This window comes from Rhinoderma darwinii, chromosome 13, assembly GCF_050947455.1.
Source record: "Rhinoderma darwinii isolate aRhiDar2 chromosome 13, aRhiDar2.hap1, whole genome shotgun sequence".
NCBI classification, from domain to species: Eukaryota; Metazoa; Chordata; class Amphibia; order Anura; family Rhinodermatidae; genus Rhinoderma; species Rhinoderma darwinii.
Window position 1 is genome coordinate 46,371,965 of NC_134699.1, and position 22,388 is coordinate 46,394,352.

At 42.6% G+C, this 22,388-nt stretch overlaps 1 protein-coding gene across 9 annotated transcripts in view; it reads left to right on the plus strand.

The window, feature by feature from the left end:
• TNRC6C (trinucleotide repeat containing adaptor 6C) overlaps positions 1–22,388 on the plus strand; it is a 189,240-nt gene that overhangs the window by 147,929 nt on the left and 18,923 nt on the right. For 6 of the 9 annotated variants that reach the window (XM_075845650.1, XM_075845657.1, XM_075845649.1 and 3 more), the window contains 8 exons: positions 12,502–12,708; positions 14,571–14,731; positions 14,821–14,901; positions 15,484–15,541; positions 15,746–15,891; positions 18,276–18,449; positions 19,032–19,178; positions 21,374–21,493. In XM_075845650.1, coding sequence (XP_075701765.1) covers positions 12,502–12,708; positions 14,571–14,731; positions 14,821–14,901; positions 15,484–15,541; positions 15,746–15,891; positions 18,276–18,449; positions 19,032–19,178; positions 21,374–21,493 — 1,094 coding nt within the window. The remainder of the gene's footprint in view (positions 1–12,501; positions 12,709–14,570; positions 14,732–14,820; positions 14,902–15,483; positions 15,542–15,745; positions 15,892–18,275; positions 18,450–19,031; positions 19,179–21,373; positions 21,494–22,388) is intronic. The other 3 variants (XM_075845651.1, XM_075845654.1, XM_075845655.1) reach the window with 2 other exon arrangements.

Here is a 22,388-nt window from a genome sequence, read left to right on the forward strand (position 1 = left end):
CTTGGATTGCTGGTCAGGAAGTCCAGGAAAATGTCTCTCCACAGATGCCGCATTCTTACAGAGTTTCGATTGAATCAATTCCTCAAACTTGGAAAATGTAAAAGAACTTTGTGGCTACAAAATATTATGTATGGCTGAAAGATGGAATTGCACCAATGTGATATCTTAGCCGGGCAGGATCAGAAGTGGCTTTACTGATTGATATTCTGCCTTCAATAGTAATTTTCTGCAACAGAATCTTAAGAGAACCGCTGGTAAATCTGGGTCAGAAATCCGCACCAAATAGTGCATTTTTTTCTATTCATGTTGCTGCGGAAAAGCGGTGTTTTCTCGCAGCGGTTTTACCTGCGTATTTAGTGTTAAACGTTGGTTATAGATTTCCAGTTTTTTTTTACTACATTTCTGCTGCGTAAACTCTGTAAAAACTGCAACAACATAAATCTGTTGTGGAATTTCTACTCCCCATTGAAGTCTTTAGGCCAAACACGCAGCGTCTCCGCACAGAACATGCAGCATAAATTGACATGCTGCGGTATTGAAAAACGCACCGCAGAAGACTTTCTGCACCACTTTTGTGCGTTGCTTTTCCGCAGCGTGGGCATGAGATTTTCTAAATCTCATTCACTTTGCTGCTATGTAAATGCTGCGCAATTTCCGCACAGAATTCTGTTGCGGAAATTCTGCATCGTTTGCGCTACGTGGGAACCCGGCCTAACACTTCTATTTTTGAGAGCATTCTTGCTTTGCAGCGTGTGTGTGTGTGTGTGTGTGTGTGTGTGTGTGTGTGTGTGTGTGTGTGTGTGTGTATATATATGTATGTATGTGTGTATATATATATATATATATATATATATATATAATTCATTACACACACACTGATCTATTTCCAGCATTTTTTCTTTTAATGTTGATGATTATGGCTAACCGTTAATGAAAACACAAAATTTAGTGTCTCAGAAAATTTGAATATTATATAGGCCCAATTTTCAGAGTCAGCGCTGCCGTCTGCCAGGAAATTTTCGAGCACTTCATGCCTCCCTCTGCTGACAAGCTTTATGGAGATGCTGATTTCATCTTCCAGCAGGATTTGGCACCTGCCCACACTGCCAAAACTACCAATACCTGGTGTAATAACCACAGTATCACTGCGCTTGATTGGCCAGCAAACTCGCCTGACCTAAACCCCATAGAGAATCTTTTGAGTATTATCAAGAGGAAGATGAGACCCCAGACCCAACAATGCAGACGAGCTGAAGGACGATATCAAAGCAACCCGGGTTTCCATAACACCTAAGCAGTGCCACAGGCTGATCGCCTCCATGCCACGCCGCACTGATGCAGTAATTCATGCAAAAGGAGCCCCGACCAAGTATTAAGGGCATATACTGGACATACTTTGCAGTAGGCCAACATTTCGGTATTAAAAATAATTTTTGAATTTGGGCTTATATAATATTCTAAATTTCTGAGACGCTAAATTTGGGGTTTTCATTTACTGTTCTCATAATCATCAACATTAAAAAAAAAAAAATGCTGGAAATAGATCACTGTGTAATGAATCTATAGAATGAGTTTTACTCTATTAACCCCTTCCCGCCCAATCACGTATAGTTACGTGATGGAAACTGGTGTCTTAACTCATTGTAGGTGAAGGAGATGGAGCTGGCTCAGGAGCTGAGCCCGCACCATCACCGCCGGATGACAGCTGTATGTTACAGCTGGCACCCTGAGGTATCGGCCAGGACCGGAGCTAGCGTCTGATCCGGCCGATTAACCCCTCAGATTTTGCGTTCAAAAGAGAGCGCAGCATGTGAGGAGTTTTTAGCCACCGGCACCCCAGCAACTTGATCGCTGGGTTGCTGGTGGCTGCAAAGGCGATCGGAGGCCCAATACTTACCTCCCGGTCTGCCAGCAACGGCAGCCTCCTATTCCCCGCTCAGCGGCGGGGCCTAAAAGCCTTCCGGTACCATTGGCAAGATGGCGCCAGCTCCGCTTCCGGCTCAGAAGCTGAGCCGGCGTCATCAGCAGTGGGTGTCCGCTGTATGTTACAGCGCGCACACCGCTGTATCGGCAGGAACCGGAGCTAGCTCCGATTCCTGCCATTAACCCCTTCGATGCAGCGATCCATTGCGATCGCTGCATCTTAGCGGTTTGTAGCAAATCGGCAGCCTGCCATGCGATGGCAAGGCTGGCGACTGCTACTATGGCAACAGGAGGCCTAACAATGGCCTCCTGTCTGCCATTACGGAAGCCGATTAGGCCCCACCCGGAGGCGGAGCCTGATCAGCTTGCTGTCAGTGAACAACTAACCGTTCCAATACATTGCACTACATAGGTAGTGCAATGTATTAGAACATCAAACAAACATTTGGATCTTCAAGTCCCCTAGTGGGACTAAAGAAAAGTCTAAAAATAAAAGTTGTAAAAAATACAATAATTTTCAACTAATAACATAAAACACAATCGCCCCCTTTTTCCCTTATCAAGTTATTATTATTGAAACAAATAATAAACCATACATATTTGGTATAGCTGCGACCGTAACGACCTGAGCTATAAAAATATTGTTATTTATCCCGCGCAGTGAACGCCGTAAAAAATACTGCCATAATTGCCATACCGCTCCATCGACGAAAAAATGAAAAAGTTATGGCTCTCACAACATGGCGACAGAATAAATACATTCTACTTACGAAAGTAATTTTATTGTGCAAAAAGTTGCAAAACATAAAAAAGTGCCATAAATTTGGTATCCCCGGGAATCGGACTGACCCGCAGAATAAAGTTAACATGTAGTTTATAACGCATGGTGAACGCTGTATAAAAAAAAACACCTAAAAAACTATGCCAGAATTGCTGTTTTTTTGTCACCTTGCCTCCCAAAAAAAGGATAAAAAGTGATCAAAAAGTCGCAAGTACCCCAAAATGCAGCTCGTCCTGCAAAAAAACAGCCCTCATACCACTACGTCTATGAAGAAATAAAATAAGTTAAGGCTCCAGTAAGTCAGGAAAGAAAAATATCCAGTTGTGCTCGAGGGGAACATTTCCTCTCATATCAAGAGGTGAATTATCAAGGCACCAGGAAGGGGGGGGGCCCCAAACATATCTGCTGGAAGCGAGGGCGCCCGTATTATATCAGGACAACACATCCCAGCAAAATTCCACAAACTGCAAAGGTACGGAGTGTGGACCAAAAGGGGGATAAGAGAGGACATTTATCAGTGCGACACTGGCCTGTCAATAAAGGATTCTTCACAGCATAACGCACATCTATGTATTTTTATTTATTTTTTAACTTTATTATACCACCTGACTATGCCCCTGATGTACTCTGCCCAGCTTACATGTACCCCCCACATTATAAACGGAAACACCAGTAATACTCCAAACAAAACTATTACCAAGCAAAATCCACGCTTCAAAAGCCAAATGGCGCTCCCTCCCTTCTGAACACTACAGTGTGCCCAAACAGCAGTTTTCTTCCACATATATGGCATACCCGGGAGAACCCATTCAACAATTTTGTGGGTGTGTCTCCAGTGGCACAAGCTGGGCACAACATATTTGCCACTGAATTGGCATATCTAGGGAAAAATTTAAATTTTTACCTTGCACCTTCCGCAGCGCAATCATTTATGGGAAAGACCTGTGGGGTGAAATGCTCACTACACCCCTTAATAAATGCCTTGAGGGGTGCAGTTTAAAAAAAAATGGGGTCACTTGTCAGGGGTTTCTTTTATTATGTCACATCAGAGCCTCTGCAATTGTGAACCAATATTTTGTAAGTCACCAAATTAGGCCTCAATTTTACATGGTACTCTATCACTCCTGATCCCTGACAAATGTCCAGGCAAAAGATTAGTGCCCCATGTAGGGTGTTTCTAAAACTGGGAAACACAGCATAATAATTATAGAACTGTCTTGTTATGGTGGCACAGGCTGGGCACCACATTTTATGGGAAAAAAATCCCATTTTCACTCTGCAACATAGATTGCACACTAATTTATGCCAAACACCTGCGGGATTAACATGCTCACTACACCCCTAGGTGAATACCTTGAGGGGTGTTGTTTCCAAAATGGGGTCACTTTTGGGGGGGATCCCCTGTTTTGGTCCCACAGGGACTTTGCAAATGCAGCAAAATCTGTACTCCAAAAGCAAATGGCGCTCCTTCCATTCTGAGCCCTGCCGTGTGCCCAAACAGCAGTTTATGACCACATAAATGTGGTATTGCCATACTCGGGAGAAATTGCTTTACAAGTGTTGGGTCCTTTTTTTTTTTTCCTTTTATTTGTTGAGAAAATAAAAATTGAAGAAAAAGGATTTTATTTTTTTTTCACTGCCCAATTCTAATAAAATCTATGAAACCTCTGTGGGGTCAAAATGCTCACTACACCCCCTAGATGGATTCTTCAAGGGGTGAAGTTTCCTAAATGGAGTCCCTTTTTTGGCGTTCACTGTTTTGGTCCCTCAGGAGCTTTGCAAATGTGACATGGCCTCCGCAAAACATTCCTGCTAAATTTGTGTTCCAAAAGCCAAATAGCACTCTTTCCTTTGTGATCCCTGCCGTGTGTCCAAACAGCCGTTTATGACCACATGTGGGGTATTTTACTCGGGAGAAATTGCTTTATTTTGCGGTGCTTTTTCTCCTTTTAGTCCTTGTGGAAATTTTAAAAAAAATAGCTAAACCTACATTTTCACAGCCTACTTTCAATAATTTCTACAAAAAACCTTCGGGGTTAAAATGCTCACTATACCAAAAGATAATTTCCTCAAGGCGTGTAGTTTCCAAAATGGGGTCACTTTTGGGGGATTTCCACTGTTTTGGCACCGCAAGAGCCCTTCAAACCTGACATGGTGCCTAAAATATATTCTAATAAAAAGGAGGCCCCAAGATCCTCTAGGTGCTCTTTGCTTCTGACGCCTGTGCTCCATTAGCGCACTAGGGCCACATGTGGGATATTTCTAAAAACTGCAGAATCTGGGCAGTATTGAGTAGTGTTTCTCTGGTAAAACTTTGTGTTACAAAACAAATAGATTAAAAATAAATTTCTGCAAAAAAAATATGTATTCACTCCTGCTTTCGACGTCGGCAGCGCGTAGACCATGAAGCAAGTGGTGTCCTGGCTTGGTGGGTATATAAGGTGTGTGATAGGCTGTCTGAACATATATCACTCGTTGCCATGGATAAAGGGCGATTTATCAGAGTTGCAAAAAAGGAATGATTATTGGCATTTGGGCCAAGGGTGGCGGTATTTCTCAAACAGCAAAGTCTGTGAACTGTTCGCATGCTGATCTGGTGAAAGTGTATCGTGACAAATGGCACCATTGGCAATAACCGACGTGGACCTGAAGCAGCACATGCCATTGATGTGAGAGGTGAACTTCGGCTACGAAGGTGCGCGAGGGCCGAACGACATGCTACAGTGGAGCAGCTCATTGTGAAAATCAACCAGGAGGCTAACAGACGTGTGTCTAAAACAGCTCAGCGAACCCTACTGCGTATATGGCTCTGAAGCAGACGGATGGTCACTGGTCCTATGCTAACAAAGATGTAGGCTTCAATTTGCACGGCAGTATCGGAATTGGACCACCGATGATTGGCAAAGATTTGCCTTCTGGAAGAACACAAGCTGGTGGCGGCAGCGTTATGGTCTGGGGAATTTTTTCATGGCATTCTCTGGGCCACTCCTCCATGTGGAAGGCTCAACCGATTTGATTATGAGTCCATGGTTGCAGATCACGTCCACCCGTACATGCTGATTGTCTTCCCTGGGGCAAATGGAATCTTCCAGCAAGACAATGCGACATGTCACACGGCTAGAAATATTCGAAAGTGATCAGAAGAGCACGACTAAGATTTCCAAGTACTTCCCTGGCCCCCTAATTCACCAGACTTGAACCCAATTGGGCATCTGTGGTACCACCTCGATCGTCTTGTTCGCTCTATGGGTCCTCCCCCACTCACCCCCCAGCAAATGTGGGATGCACTGCAGTCAGCATGGTTCCAGATACCGGAGACAACCTACCAGCACCTTATCATGTCACTCCCTGCTCGTTTAGCTGCCGTCCGTGCTGCACACGGCAATTACTCTGGATATTAGCTGGTGGTCATAATAATGTGACACAACTGTGTGTGTGAATATATATATATATATATCACATATGTTGGCAGCTACTAGAGAAACTGCAGATCTGTATTGTTCACGATAGGTGTCAATGAGGTGCATTTAATTCTATAGGGAGAATGTGGGTCCTTATACATCTATATTCTCATAAAAGTTCATGCGGCCTAAAAATACACATCTGTTAAACCACTCCATTGAAGAAAATACAGATCTGTATTTTTAGACTTCATTGAATTCTACGAAGAGAATCTGAATCTTTAATGTCCGTGTAAAGCAAATCTATTTTGGCCTGCAGTATTTTCCCATTCAGTCTTGAAACTTATTTATCTACCTAAATAAAGAAATTATTTACACACACTGTCACGTGAACATTTTGTACTACATAGTTTTAGGTTTACTAGACTTTTATTCCCTTTAAGGAGACATACAGTTTCTTTAAATATCCTACACAACGGCATGTAGCCATTCACAGGAGAGTGCCCGTTTTGAACGGAATGATTTAAGACCTAGGTCGGTAATGTGATGATGGCAGCGTATCAATGTCACCTCCATAGTGACAGACACCTGCTGTCTGTTCTCTTCTGAAAGCACTGGCAGGATTAGAGAAAGGTAGATCTGCTTATTAACCCCTTAGTGATCAGCCCATTTTAGGCCTTAATGACCAAGCTATTTTATTCGTTTTTCTATAGTCGCATTCAAAGAGCTATAACGTTTTTATTTTTTCGTCTACATAGCTGTATGAGGACTTGTTTTTTGCGGGATTAGTTGTGCTTTTTAATGGCACCATTTTTGGGTACATATAATTTTTATATTAACTTTTATTAACCTTTTTGGGGGGGATTATAAAAAAAACCTGAAATTCCGCCATTGTTCTATGCGTTTTTAAATTGACGCCGTTCACTATGCGACGTAAATAACATGTGACCTTTATTCTATGGGTCGGTACGATTACGGCGATACCACATGTGGAGGTTTTTTTATGTTTTACGACTTTTGCACAATAAAAACACTTTTGAACTAAAATTATTTGTTTTTGCATCGTCGCTTTCCAAGAGCCGTAATTTTTTTATTTTTCCATCAATGTAGTGATTTTTTGGGCTTGTTTTCTGCGGGACAAGACGTAGTTTTGAATGGTACTGTTTTGGGGTACATGGGACTTATTGATTCATTTTTATTATGACTTTTTTGGGGGGCAATGGAAAAAAATTGCAATTTCGCCATAGTTTTTGGCGTTTTTTTTTTACGGTGTTCACTTTGCGGTTTAAATTACATATTAACTTTATTAATGGAGTCATTACGGTCGCGGCGATACCACATATGTGTACTTTTTTTTATTTTTTACACTTTTACTAAATAAAACCACTTTTTATGGAAAAAAATGGTTTTATTTATTTTTTTACTGTACTTTTTATTAATAATCTTTATTTCACTTTGATGACTGATTCTATTAGTCCCACTAGGGGACTTTACTGTGCGATCATCCGATCGCTGCTATAATGCTCTGGTATACTTCGTATACCAGAGCATTATTGCCTGTCAGTGTAAATCTGACAGGCAATCTGTTAGGACGTGCCTCCGGCGCGTCCTAACAGGCATATGTCCAGGGCAGACCTGGGGGCTTTTATCAGTCCCCCGGCTGCCATGACACCCCATCGGAGACCCGCGATTTCATTCGCGGGCCGCCGATGGGTGACAGAGGGAGCGCACTCCCTCTGTAAACAAAGTTAAATGCCGCGGTCGCTATTGACTGCGGCATTTAACGGGTTAAACGGCCGCGATCGAAGTAAACTTCGATCGCGGGCGTTGGAGCAGGAGCTCAGCTGTCATCCGACAGCAGAGCCCCGGCTCCTGCCTGCACGGGAGACCCGTGCAGGACTTAGACTAGGCTGACGTGAAAAGGCGTCAGCCTAGCCTAAAGCCCAGTAGTGAATCACGTTAAAACACGTATTAGTGGTCACTAAGGGGTTAAGATGCTACCTCTTAGCTGGCTTAAGTGTCCTTCCCAAGCTGTCAAAAAATAGGAATTGTGTTCTAAACTTTGTCTCGGCATCCTATCCTTCTGATAGGAACAGTTACTGCATAATGAGTTAGTCTTACTGCAAATAAGGATAACACAGTATGTCCAGGCTAAATTTTACTAAGTCATACTGGTGAGACTGTCACCAGTTTATCAATTCCCTATCTCCTAACTAATATAATAGGCGCTATGATGCTGATAACTGCAGTGTGATTTGTTTAAAAACCATTTATTGTTTGCAAAATTTTGAGCATTTTTCTAAATATGTAAATGTGGCTCTAATAGCCAAATAGGAGGTGACTTTCTTTTCACTCTGGGTGGTGTAATATTTCATGTATGACGCTGTACAATCAGTGATACAGTTCTCTTCTTCCCAGCCCAGCAACACCGCCTGATCTTACAGTATACAGCTTCCATTCCTGACTGTGTATTCAACTGGCGATAACTCTGGTTTTGTCACAGCTGCGATCCATATGTAAGATTAGAATCTCATCTTTCATATGCCATCAGAACCGCTGTTCTAGTTGGGCCACAGCCCGAGATATAACTGTTTGAATTGATCCCCCTTCCCTCTAGACTGTCTCATACTGTGTGTGAAGCAGCTTCATGCTGATTGGACAGTGTCAGAGGCTGTGAGGAGGCTCCACCCCAGGAGAATCGCTGCTGTTACCTCCCAGTTGTCTAATAAAGGCTCATTTACATATTCAGAAAAAATGCTCAGAACTTTGCAAATAATGTTTTTTAAAACAAATCACACTGCAGTTATCAGCACAAAGCACCTATTTAGATTAGTTAGGAGATAGGGAATTGATAAACTGATTACAGAGTCTCTTTAACCCCTTAATGACCGGGCCATTTTGCACGTCAATGACAGGATTATTTCTTGGTTTTTTCACGGTCGCATTCCAAGAGTCGTAACTTTTTTTTTTTATTCCTTCGACATCACCGTATAAGGGCTTGTTTTTTGCGGGACGAGTTGTATTTTGTAATTGTACCATTTTTAGATGCTTAAAATATATTGATTAACTTTTATTAACTTTATTTTAGGAGAGAATTGAAAATAAGCAGGTATTCCAGCATTAATTTTCACGTTATAAATTTACGCCGTTTACTATGCAGAGTAAATAACATGTTACCTTTATTCTATGGGTCGGCACGATTACGGGGATACCAAATATCTAAAGGTTTTATATGTTTTCCTACGCTTGCACAATAAAAACCCTTTTAGAAAAAAATTACTTGTTTTTGCATCGCCGCATTCCAAGAGCCGTAATTATTTTATTTTTCTGTCGATGTAGCCGAATGTGGGCTTGATTTTTGCGGGCCAATGTGTAGTTTTCATTAGTACTATTTTGGGGTACGTAGGACTTATACATTAACTTGTATTTTATTTTTTATGGGGGTATGGGAGAAAAGAGAGAATTTTGCCGTTGTTTTTTTGGACGCCGTTCATCCGGCGGTTTAATTAATGTATCCATTTTATTGGTCAAGTTGTTACGATCGCGGGGATACCATATATGTGCATGTGTTATTTGTTTTGACACTTTTACTAAATAAAACCAGTTTTATTTGATTTTGACTAATTTTTTTATTTTTTTTTCACAAACTTTATTTAACTGACATTTTTTTTAAAGTCCCACCAGGGGACTTCACTATGCGATCTGCTGATCGCATATATAATGCTTTGGTATACTTAGTATACCAAAGCATTATTGCCTGTCAGTGTAAAACTGACAGGCAATCTATTAGGTCATGCCTCCGGCATCACCGAACAGGCATTTGCTGAAGACAGACCTGGGGGTCTTTGTTAGGCCCCCGGCTGTCATGGAAACCGGACGGCGACCCGCGATTTCTTTGCGGGGGTGACAGAGGGAGCTCCCTCCCTCTGTCAAACACATTAGATGTCGCTGTCGCTATTGACAGCGGCTTTTAATGGGTTAAACTACCGGAATTGGAGCGCGCTTCGATTCCGGCAGTTGCAGCAGGAGCCAGGCTGTGTTTAACAGCCGTGCTCCTGCCGCTGATCGCGTGGGTACAGTGTCAGTACCCGCGCCATCACAGTACGGATATATCCGTCCTCCTGCGCGAACTAGCAGCTGCTGAGGACGGATATATCTGTCCTTCGGCGTTAAGGAGTTAAGACCATGCATTGGTCTTGTTTCCGAATATTGTACGGAAACCAAAAGCCTGTAGTGTTCACTTATTTTTATCTCTTCCTGTACAGAGAATCCTGAGGATAGGCCATCAATTTTTATTGGCCCGAGAAACCCCTTTAAATTATACAAATCTCGCTGCCTGCAGTCACCAGTAGGGGGATCTTAGAAGCTTACTGCATACTACACATACAAAATATATGGGAACTTCTGATCATATTAATGATCGTTCGTCCCCACACATTTCTATCATTTCTCAGTTTAAATGGGACACATAAGCGCCAATTAACAGGCTGTTACCGTCATTGCTTGTTACAAGACTAAAATCTGCCTGTGTAAAACTACCTTTAGAATAGATGTACAGATGGACCTGCTCTTATAGCTAAGATGTTAGACCAGATAAATTGCAACTACCCGAATGAAATTCATATTGGCTCTGAACAATGGTAGTAATGCAAGAAGAGAAATATTAGTTTTCCTGCACAGTTGAAGTACTTATTAGATCACAAAGCTAAAGAAAACGCTTAACCAATTACTGCTTGTGGTCTATAAATTTTATCTTGGTAGTATGAAGGATGTGTATCTTTCTAGTTCTTCATTAAAAAAAAGTATAAAACCATGTGATGTTTTTTTCCATTTTCGTAGTCCAAATTATTTTAAATTTAGACTGCGAAGCCAGGCAGGAAAATCTGTTCACCCAGCAGAGTCTTTTAGAAGAAGCCAGAATTTTGTAGGTATATTGCCAGACCCTGCAACAATCCACCCCCACACTAAAATGGCTAAACATAAAGTTATAGCTATTTACATTCAGGTACAGTTAAAAAAAATGTAACCAATAACTTCCAGATCATCCATGTATTTCATTGTGGATTCACAAATGTTCCCAGGAAGTCTACAGATCTTGAATTTATTGGTAAAGAATCTTAACTGCCTGAATGTAAATTGCTGTTCTTCATTTTTAGCCATTTTAGTGTGGGGGTGGATTGTTTGTGTTTAGAAAGAAGAAATATCCCAATAAAAGAATGCTGGTGAATTGATTTGCCTGCCTCGCTTCTGTTAACCTCTTCAAGTTTGCAATCACTGTATTCTAAAATCTGCTGACCTATCCTTTTTAAATATAAACTACATACCTTTATTACATAGATATTTTAGACCTGACGAAGCTGGTGTACTTGCATACAAAATCCATGTAAGAATGACTATAATCCATTCTCAATGTTTTCCTGCCTGATATTAAAATTAATTTTCAATCTCCTACCTAGAGCTGTCAAGCTCCGATCAGTGTCCATCCTCCCCCGCACTATGCTGAAATCTCTGCTGCAGTTTCCCTGGCTCTGCAGTAAAAGAAAGCAGCTAAATGCTGCTGTACTGAGCATGTGTGAGATTTCAGCATGGTGCCGGGGAGGAGGAGCTTGTCAGCTGATAGGAGATTGTCAGCTTTAGATGGGAGGAGGAGAACATTACATCATGTATATACTTGGTCTCCAGCATATATTTAAACTCCTAAAATGTTGACTTTAATGAAATTTCAAAGTACATCTGTCCCATCAGGTTTAAGTTCTATGTGACGGGGACTAAAATAATTACATTTAAAAAAACAATCCCTATTGCACCTACTAGTCCAGCGCTACTCAAACTGTGAGGAGGACATTAATGGTGAGGTGCAGCTGGGGAGCAGTTTTGACAGAAGTGATTCTCCTGGCTGCAGCAAATTTTAAGATTAAATTGAGGTCCTGGAATGCACTGCGATCAATGGTGAGGCCGAGGTGTAACCATATTCTGGACTGGTGAGGCCATATTAGAAAAGGATTGAGAGGCGTACTTTCATCATATTTCATGCATAGAATGGATTTATTATACTTAACACACATTTACGTAATAATGTGTCCAACATCATGCAGAATGTGGGTTTCCTACACCCACTAAAAATGATCCTTTTTCGCGATTTCCATGTCTTTGACGCACTTACCCCAAATATATTTGTACACGAGCTCCGTGTCCATATGCAGATGTGGCATACATGCTTGATAGGGAAGACGTTCTTAAGAGGTGATCCAAGATTTTGTTTCTGGAATAAGTGCCACTTCTGGTCGTGAGTTGTCTGGTATTGTACCTTAGCCCCATAAAATGATGTAGAGACATATTCATATTACATAAAGAAATGTGTTTGCCCTAGCATTAAATATTTTGTATGACTTGCAGGCTGGGGAGATATGCCCCCTGTCTATTCAAAGACTGAAGCCTCTTGGGGGGAACCTCCTTCTCCGTCTGTTGCAGTTGACAATGGGACTTCAGCATGGGGCAAGCCTACTAATAGTGGTTCAGGTTGGGTGGATGGCTCGGTGGAATCTCCTGGATCTTATGGAAGGACAAGTGCTCAAACTGCTGCCCCTGTGCTGTGCAAACCAGGTGCGCAAATTGGTTTTATTTTTCTATGAAAAATGAAAACATTTTTTTTGAAGTTGGTCTCTATGGCTATCTAACCACTTGGCAAGTCGACCGTGCAGGGGCACGGTACCTACATGCTTGTTCTGTCTGCATGGTGTTCTGAATTGCGACAGTATTCTTTGTCTAGTCGTAGACTAAATCAAGACATTTAAGGTACTCTACGTGTGTGTGTGTGTGTGTGTGTGTGTGTGTGTGTGTGTGTGTGTGTGTGTGTGTGGTGTGTCTTGTTTTTTTTGTTCTGCATTTTTTTTTTTTCATGTTGGCGAAGCCTTCCTGATTCACCTTGCCATTTATAAACACACTACATACACTCCTCAACATTGAAATTGCAACACCAAGAAGGAAAAGTTGTGGAAATCACAGGATCAATAGACATTTTAATTATAAAACATGGAAACAAAATATTCCAAACATCCTGATTTATTCAGTGTCGAGCATAAACGCTACGTGCAGAAATACACGCACTTACATGGCATTCTATCAATGAGGTTATCAATGGTAGTCTGAGGAATGTTATGCCACGCTGAACGCACTTGATTGGCTTTTGGCAGCTTCCTTTACGATTGCTGACCGATGACGTCCCAGATATGCTTGATGTGAGAAGTCTGGAGACGTTGCAGGCCATGGTAGCACATTTAGGCCATGCAGGCTGCTCACAGTAGCACGATCAACATGCAGCCTGGCCTTTTGAAAAAAGGCTTCAGGGACACTTTGTAGAAATGTCCGTACCACTGGTTCCACAACCAAATCAATGTAACACTGAGCTGTTAGTGTACCTGAAATGAAAATTACAGGGATCTGGCCAACGTAATTATGCTACCACATACCATAATTACAGGAGTAGGACTGGTGTGATGTTCCCTTGTGAATTCCTCTCCAGTGTGTTGCCCACGAGGTCTCCAGACCAATCTCCGGCTGTTATTGCGACTGAGATAAAAGCGGGACTCATCACTGAAGAGGATAGACCTCCATTCCAGCCTCCACTGCTGTCTTGCTGTGCTCCATGATAGCCTTTGAGAGCGGTGGTGTGTGGTCAATGGAACACTTGTAGCTTGACGTCTGGCCTGTAGCCCAATGTGGTGCAAACGCCTTCTGATGGTGTCTGTCGACACAGGTTGTCGCCCTAGACTTGGGATATGACGTCTAATTTCACTTGCAGTGCAGAATGGATCACTACACGCCATTCTTCCAATCAGATGATCCGTCTGTACAGAGGTTCACCTCCGCGCATCTCTTGCTGTCAGTCCTGCTTGTTCTACCAACCTCCAGGACGCGCAACGTTGTACAGTGTTGAGATCTCGGCCTAGCGATCTACCAGGGTGATAAACCACAGTCTCTCAGTTCAAGGATTCTGTCCCTCTCCGTTTGCGACAAGTGGCGATAACTTGCACGTCGACAAACAGGAGGCATCACACAATCATCCCACACCACTTCATCCAATGTTTGAGGTTTCATGTGGCTAAAAAAAAACGCTCCCACATGCCACAGATTGGAGCGAGGTGCTTGAAAATTTGCAGATCTTCGCGACACCTGCTACTTCCTCAATTTGCATAACCTTACGGCTTGCCCTTCTTGGTGTTGCAATTTCAATGTTGAGTGTATGAGGTGACTTAGAAAATTTAGTTTCAATCAATTCCTGAGGATTATTCTAAGTGTACTACTCGTAGTCGTTTATGGGATTTATTTTTGTATTAACTACATTCATTTGACTGCACCTCTGTACACTTTTCTTGAATGGAAATCTAGCTAATAGCTATTGATATTTATGACAAACTTTGGAACTCAATATTACATATGCTCGATTTTTGGTTTCTTCATTTTAGCTCCAAAATCTATGCAAGAAGGCTGGGGAAGTGGAGGAGAGGAAGTTGGCCTCAGTCAGTGGGAGGATGAGGAGAATGATATGTGGAATAATGCTGCTTCCCAAGACGGTAACACCTCCTGCAATTCTTGGGGTAATGGCCCCAAGAAAGGACTTTCCAAGGTATGCACGCAAGAAGTCATAGACTTTAGTAGTTTTTCTTCACCAGACTTTTTTTTATTTATTTATTTATTTTTAACACTTTAAAACAGGGCATGAAGACCCCAAATAAGTCTGATGAGGGCTGGATTATGAGCCGATTGACTAAACAGCTCACTGACATGGGCTTTCCGGTGAGTTTTACCAGAAATTAAAAATGTACAGGTGGAGGTTGCTTACCGTGAAGTGTTGGACATTGCCATAGAAAATCCACCTTTTGATGAAATGTAATCAAATTTATTTCGTTTTAAGTAATGAACTTTATCTTTTTTTTTATGGTAGTTAATTTAAGGGAAGGGGAAGCTTTGCTATTAACGTTACCTTGATGAAATTGGAAATTGGTTTGCTGTTTAGGGTATGTGCACACACACTAATTACGTCCGTAATTGACGGACGTATTTCGGCCGCAAGTCCCGGACCGAACACAGTGCAGGGAGCCGGGCTCCTAGCATCATAGTTATGTACGATGCTAGGAGTCCCTGCCTCGCTGCAGGACAACTGTCCCGTAATGTAATCATGTTTTCAGTACGGGACAGTTGTCCTGCAGCGAGGCAGGGACTCCTAGCATCGTACATAAGTATGATGATAGGAGCCCGGCTCCCTGCACTGTGTTCGGTCCGAGACTTGCGGCCGAAATACGTCCGTCGATTACGGACGTAATTAGTGTGTGTGCACATACCCTTATTGACTGCTGACATTTAGTTTATCCTCCACAGAAAGAGCCTGCGGAAGAGGCTTTGAAGAGTAACAACATGAACTTGGATCAGGCCATGAGTGAGTATTTATGAATAATTAGTGTAGTGATGTCCTATAAAAAGTCAAGGAGTTTGGTAACAAGTATGATCATTTCCAGCTAGGAATGGTTGTCGCTATCTTTGTACATACTACATTAGCTTAAGACGGTCAATAAAATTCAAAACTCATAAACTTCATTAACACTGGACACAAAAAATCAATTATTTATTCCATACGTTGCAGGTGCTCTCCTGGAAAAGAAGGTGGAAATGGACAAGCGTGGATTGGGAATGGCTGACTATAATGCTATGGTCACCAAGCCCCTGAGCTGCCGCCCACCACCGATCTCCAAAGAGTCTTCCATGGACCGCCCCACTTTCCTAGACAAGGTAGTTGGGAAAAATAAATAGTTTTATTTTTTTTGTCCTGTAATAGGTTTTCATGACCCTGTTTGGTTTCTATCAGATTTGTCATTGTCTAGCATGCCCCCCAAAAAAATCTATTTAGATTCCTATTGGTTGCTTTAAGTAGTTTTAAAAAGTTTGCGTATAATCTTTTTATATGTGCCCTGACAAAGTGACCAAAGTCTTTCCCCCTTCTCTTTTCTTCTCCTTAACCTAAGACCTGAAGTATCAAGTATCGCATGGTGTTGCCTCGGCAGCACGTACACCGCAATCCATGCCAGCATGTTACTTGAATCCCACAGCAACTAAAATATCTTTAAGACTGTTTATATCAATCAATCAGAATTATATAGACAAATATATATATATATATATATATATATCTATATATTATGATTTAAATGGTAATATTTGCACTCTATAACTTTGTGTGATTTGTAGTTAAGGTTGGTTTAGTAAATTGATAATTATAGATTTTTCTGTACGCTGCATTAAGGCCCTGTTCACTGAGTTTTTTTTCTGTGGAAACCACTGCAAAAAACGGCCGAAATTGACTCCTATTGATTTTAATGGGAGGTGGAGGCGGTTTTTTTCCCGTGGGAAAAAAAACGCTTGCGGGAAAAAGAAGCGACATGCCCTATCGTGAGGCGTTTTTCGCCTCAAAAACCTAATTGAAATCAATGGGAGATGGAAATAAACGCATTTTTTTTTTTTTTTACACGTTCGGCAAAAAATACTCGCAGTTATTTGTCTGTTGAAGAAATTCCTTAAAAAATGCTGCAAATATTGTGCCAAAAAATGCGTGTGGTGCAAAATCACTTAGAAAAAAAAAAACCGGAGCTGATTTTTTTCAGGCAGGATTTTTTGCCTGCAAAATACTCAGTGTGAACATACCCTAATGGTAAGGAGAGTTTTTAAAGTTTTTGCTATAAACGCCACACTACATAATATTTTCTTTGGCGTGGTCTGGGTTGGTACATTTTGCAGGAGTAGCTGCTGGGAGGATTATTGACTGGTGATATTTGTGCATATGGTTGTGTCACAGATACTTGAGTTGGCTTAGCACTCTGATGAGACTGGATGTCTGCTGTCCTGCAGAATCTAGGTTGTGGGGGTTGAAGCAAAGGATTAATGTTATGCACAATGAACAGCTGAGCAGTAGAAAAACACAGACTTCTGGCCATGTGCTTGTCTTCTCCTAAATGTCAGCAAAGCTATTGGGTCATGAGAAATCCCTGGTGACAGAGCTCGCCGACTTCCCAGGCTGCATTTAACACTTTGCTTCTCATAGAACGAAGGGATGAGCCTGATGACTGCAGTGTTGCTGCTTGTAATATGACTGATGTCCGTCATACCTATTCAGGAAAGGAAAAATAAAATATAAATATTGAAACCTTTCAAAAAGACCACCCCAATATCTAGACCAGATTATTCTGCGACAGATTTTATGTTCTCCTTTGTATATTGGCTGTGTGAAGATTGATTTATCAATCTATATTGCTTTATCTATCGATATATTTATAATAAAATGTAGGAAGTGCCTGTTTTCATATTTTGATTTTCAGAATACACCCTGTAATTATCCCCTCTACTGTCAGTGACGCGTTTCTTTTCATGGAAAGCGCAGGGGGGCATGATACTTGGTGCTTTGACACTGTCCAATCAGCTACGGGCAGGGTCACAGCGGCTTGTGCTGTGTGATCTCTCTCTTGTGAGATCACAGTCTTGTCATCACTGTCCGACAAAAGCTAGAGAGAGCATACGCACGCACCACGGAACAGAAGAGTAAAAGAATTCACATCCAGTATGCGCACGCTCTCCTCCTCTCTCCAGGTCTTGTCAGACACGGATGACAAGACTGTATGGTCTCGTGAGAGAGATCACACAGCACAAGCCGCTCTGACACTGTCCGTAGCTATTTGCACTGATTATTATGCCCCCCTTTCCATGAAAAGAAACTCCCCTCTGACAGTACATGGGGTAATTTACCTATCGGGCACCAATAATTAACGGCACTGATATCTCAAAAACAGAGGAGGCTAGACAGGCAGTTTAAAGTGTCCCAGGGTCTGTGCAGCAGCGCCTATAACATGGTGCACTCAGCTGCATGTGTATGGGCTAGTGAAAGGTTCTCTTTAAAAGATAGACTTTTTATTTTGAATATGCTGTTTTTCCAAATATTGTTTCCACATATAAATTTTTTTCCCGAGTTAGAAGTGCAATACAATGTCACTTTTAATAAGTGTTGTAAAGCTTCATCTTATAGCGTTTTTTCCCTTCTTTGTCTGTGTCAATGTCTCTAAGTCTTGCTACTTATTCAACTAATTAAATTTTGCCTCCTCTCTCTGGTGCTGATGGACCAACTCCAGCTCACCATCTCTCTCTCCAATCAGGATGGTGGCCTAATGGAAGAGCCCACTAATTCACCATTTTTGCCTTCACCAAGCCTGAAGCTCCCCCATCCAAATAGTGCACTCCCTAACCAGGCCATTGGTGGCATGACTCCAGGCATGAACATGCAGAACTTGAATTCCTCAAGACAGGTAACATTAACTATTTTACACTGTTTTGTTAACCACTTTGCAAAAGATAACCGAGCTGAATGGGCCCTGAGGCTGGGGATCAAGGCTTCGTTCACATCTGCGTCGGGTCTCCGTTCATGCGGTATTCATTCAGTCAAAACGATGGAACCCTTACTCAATGGGGACAAATGAAAATCATTTGCATCGGATTCGTCACCATTAAAATCAATGGTAATGCAAACGGAAACCTATGGTTTCAGTTTGGATTCCGTTCATGGGTTCCCCTGACGGGAAAGGTTCGACGGAGCCCATGAACGGACTCCCGACAGATGTGAACAAAGCCCAAGTTGTACAATTTAGGCTCTATTCATATCTGCATTGGAGGATCAGTTAGATTTAAAATGATAAATATGATGACGGAAACCCCAATAAAGTCGATGGGGTCCGTTTTGACCGATTCGAGTCAGCATTGAATTCTGTTTTTCTGCTCCCATGACGGAACAGAAAAACTGAATTCTTAGCACAGATGTAAACATAACCTTCATTGAAATAGTTGTGTAGATAAAATGTTGGCACCTAACAAATGTCTTAAATTCAATATAGATACAGAGTGGCAATCTTGGCATGTTTGGCAATAGCGGTGCAGCACAAGCCAGGTCCATGCAACAGCCACAGCAGCCACCAGTGCAACCTCTCAACTCATCCCAGCCTAGTCTTCGTGCTCAAGTGCCTCAGTTTTTATCCCCTCAGGTCAGTTTATGCCGTTTATTGCTTCATAATTAGTTATTTATCAGTATTTTTTAATTTTATCAGTGGAGGAGGGCAGACAAGGGGTCTTATTAGAGGAGTATTCCCATGTTACAGATTTAAAGCGTAACTAAACGTTCGATCAACTTTTTCTTTTCTAGCAGCATGTGTAATATAAATGTTTTGTAATATACTTTATTAATGAATTTGGCCTCCTTTTTGTGTTATATGTGTTTTAAATGGCCACTCTGACACTTTTCTACCACATTTTAGTTCTTGTATTTCTCCTGTTTCTAGCAGAAATCCATACACCGTTTGCATGTATCGGTGTACGGATTCTGCTGCCTGTGTGTACAGGTGGGTGGTGGCCCCATCCTGACGTCAGATGTGCACGGCCCCCATCGTGACGTCAGGAAGGTCTCACTGCCTCTATACACTACACAGTTCGGTAGCAGCAGAGCGCATGGAAGAGACTGTGTGCACTGGTCTCTGTGCCTGCATGATTCTTCCCACCTCTCTCCAGCAAAGACTGTCAGGACACTAATCTGAGCTGCTAATTCGCATCAGATAAGACTAGGACTGCTCCGTCCGTCCGTCCGTCCGTCCGTCCCCCCAATCACCCTGCCGTCCTGTCTTATCTTCCCTGCACTTGCCAGGGAAAGTGAAAAGAAAAACTCTGATTGCTTTCTTCTTGAGTGTGCAGAGATATTCACATCTCTGTATATAATGTGTTGTGCTGTGCATAGCTCAGTGCTCTCTCACAGTATTAGCTCCGTGCTCGCTCACAGTATTGTAGTGATCACCTCAGAGTTCACTGCCCATGAAAGATACAGACAAATCGTGACATCACACACAGTAAGACACGCCCCTAGCAACTGGCCAGAATCCGGAAGTGTGAGAAAATAGATGTGGACAGTTTCACAAGAAAAAAAGCTGCAAAAAAGGTACTTTGAAGTGAAATAAATTGCTAGGAGTAATGAAGTCACATAGAGGGACATAATAGCAGTTTAAATATTTATTTTTTTGCGAAAGTTTAGCTACGCTTTAAAGGTGTGGCTCTCACCTCTGCAGCAACCGTGGTCTATTCTCCATTGACTACAATTGGGAAAGTAGTTGATGTGTGTCTGGAAACTGTGTTCGCTGCACTCACTTTTGCCCGATCGGTGAGTCCCAAGGGGTGGTACCCACAACATTTATGGCAAAACCTGTGGATATGTCATGAATGTCTAAGACGGCAATACTCCTCTGTTATACCTCTTCAATATTCAGAAGGTAACGCAAGTGTCTTGATATCTAAGGTACAACACACTGTAAGATAAAACATTTTATGGGCTCTCTTTGTAAGTAAACAGTAAGGTGCTGTTCACATTTGCGTTGGTATATTCCGTTGTTCTGCTGCGTCAGAAAAGCAGAACAAGGGAATACCGGAAGAAACGGTTCTGTTGCACAACTAATACTTCCGGCGACCGAACTGGCCCATTGACTGCAATGGGTTCCATTGGGGTGTCTGTGATTTTACTGTAAAAATCAGCGCAACATGCCGCGCTATTGTTTCCGATAATCCCTGCCGGGTCTGCGACTAAGGCCCCTAACGGAGCCTCCAACGCAGATGTGAACAGCCCCTAACATGTTAATACGTAACCCTCTTTCTCTTATTTCCAATAACATCCGCTTTTTTAAAGTATTTCTCTCTCAATTTCTAAACGGAGCATCTAAGATCTCTCCTAGGTTGATGGGATGTCATTATGGGAGGCACACAGTTGCTGACCATAGTAGTCAATGACCTTGTGAACTTCTGATGGTTATCTATCTTTCTAAAAAAAAAAATGGATCCCAGCTAATGTTCATTTACCACATGTTTGCATTCAGCCTTGCAGCATTTCGAGGACAGACTCTCAAGAGGCACCAGGAGAGTGGAAGGGGTGTTCAGAATAATCTTTTCCTATAATACACTCTTTAATCAAGTGCTAAAACGTGTTATTTTTATGGTAATGCTTTACTGACTATGTATAGTTACACTCATTACCTGTAGATATTACTGGAAGTTGACATGGATATTTCTTACTTATTCTCCTTATCAGTTGTTATTGTGGATTTAAATCCCTATGAGCATCTGTAAGTAACATGTGGCAGTCATTTACACTAATATAGTACGAGTAAATAACATTTTTGTTCCCATTTCTTTTCTTTTACGGCAGGTTCAAGCACAGCTATTGCAGTTTGCAGCAAAAAACATTGGTCTCAACCCTGCACTATTAACCTCGCCAATTAATCCTCAGCATATGACCATGTTGAACCAGCTCTACCAGCTGCAGCTGGTGAGTGCATTTAGCCTGTTTTTTTATCAGTATTCCCATTTGCACTCAGGTAAATGAAAGTTCATGTAATATACAAGGCCCTCATATGCATGCAAAGAACAAGTTGTATACGCCTGTCTGAGAATGAACGCCTCTGGAGTAAGGCGGGATTCACACGACAGGGTTTCCCGGCCGGGTGCCGGCCGTTCATAAATCGGCCGGCACCCGGCTGCATTAGGAATAATAGACCCCTAATGGGGCTATTCACACGACCAATTTTTTGACGGCCGGGAAAACCGGCCGTCAAAAAATGGGACATGCCCTATTTTTGGCCGTGCACCCGGCTCCCATAGAAGTCTATGGGGCCGGGTAATACACGGCCATCACCGGAATGTGTCCCGAGTGATGGCCGGGTCTACCGTCGCTCGCGCACTCTCTCTCCTCCTCACAGTGCAGAGTGCATGTGAGGAGGAGGAGGATGGTCTTTTTTTGCTCCCTGTAGGAGTCGGAATCCCCAATCCCCGGCCTGGAAGGGGGGGGGTGGGTGCAACCTACAGGGGGCTGTGTGGCATCACCTACAGGGGGCTGTGTGGCATCACCTACAGGGGGGCTGTGTGGCATCACCTACAGGGGGGCTGTGTGGCATCACCTACAGGGGGGCTGTGTGGCATCACCTACAGGGGGGCTGTGTGGCATCACCTACAGGGGGGCTGTGTGGCATCACCTACAGGGGGGCTGTGTGGCATCGCCTACAGGGGGGCTGTGTGGCATCGCCTACAGGGGGGCTGTGTGGCATCGCCTACAGGGGGGCTGCGTGGCATCGCCTACAGGGGGCACGGTGGCATCGCCTACAGGGGGCAGGGTGGCATCGCCGACAGGGGGCAGGGTGGCATCGCCGACAGGGGGCAGGGTGGCA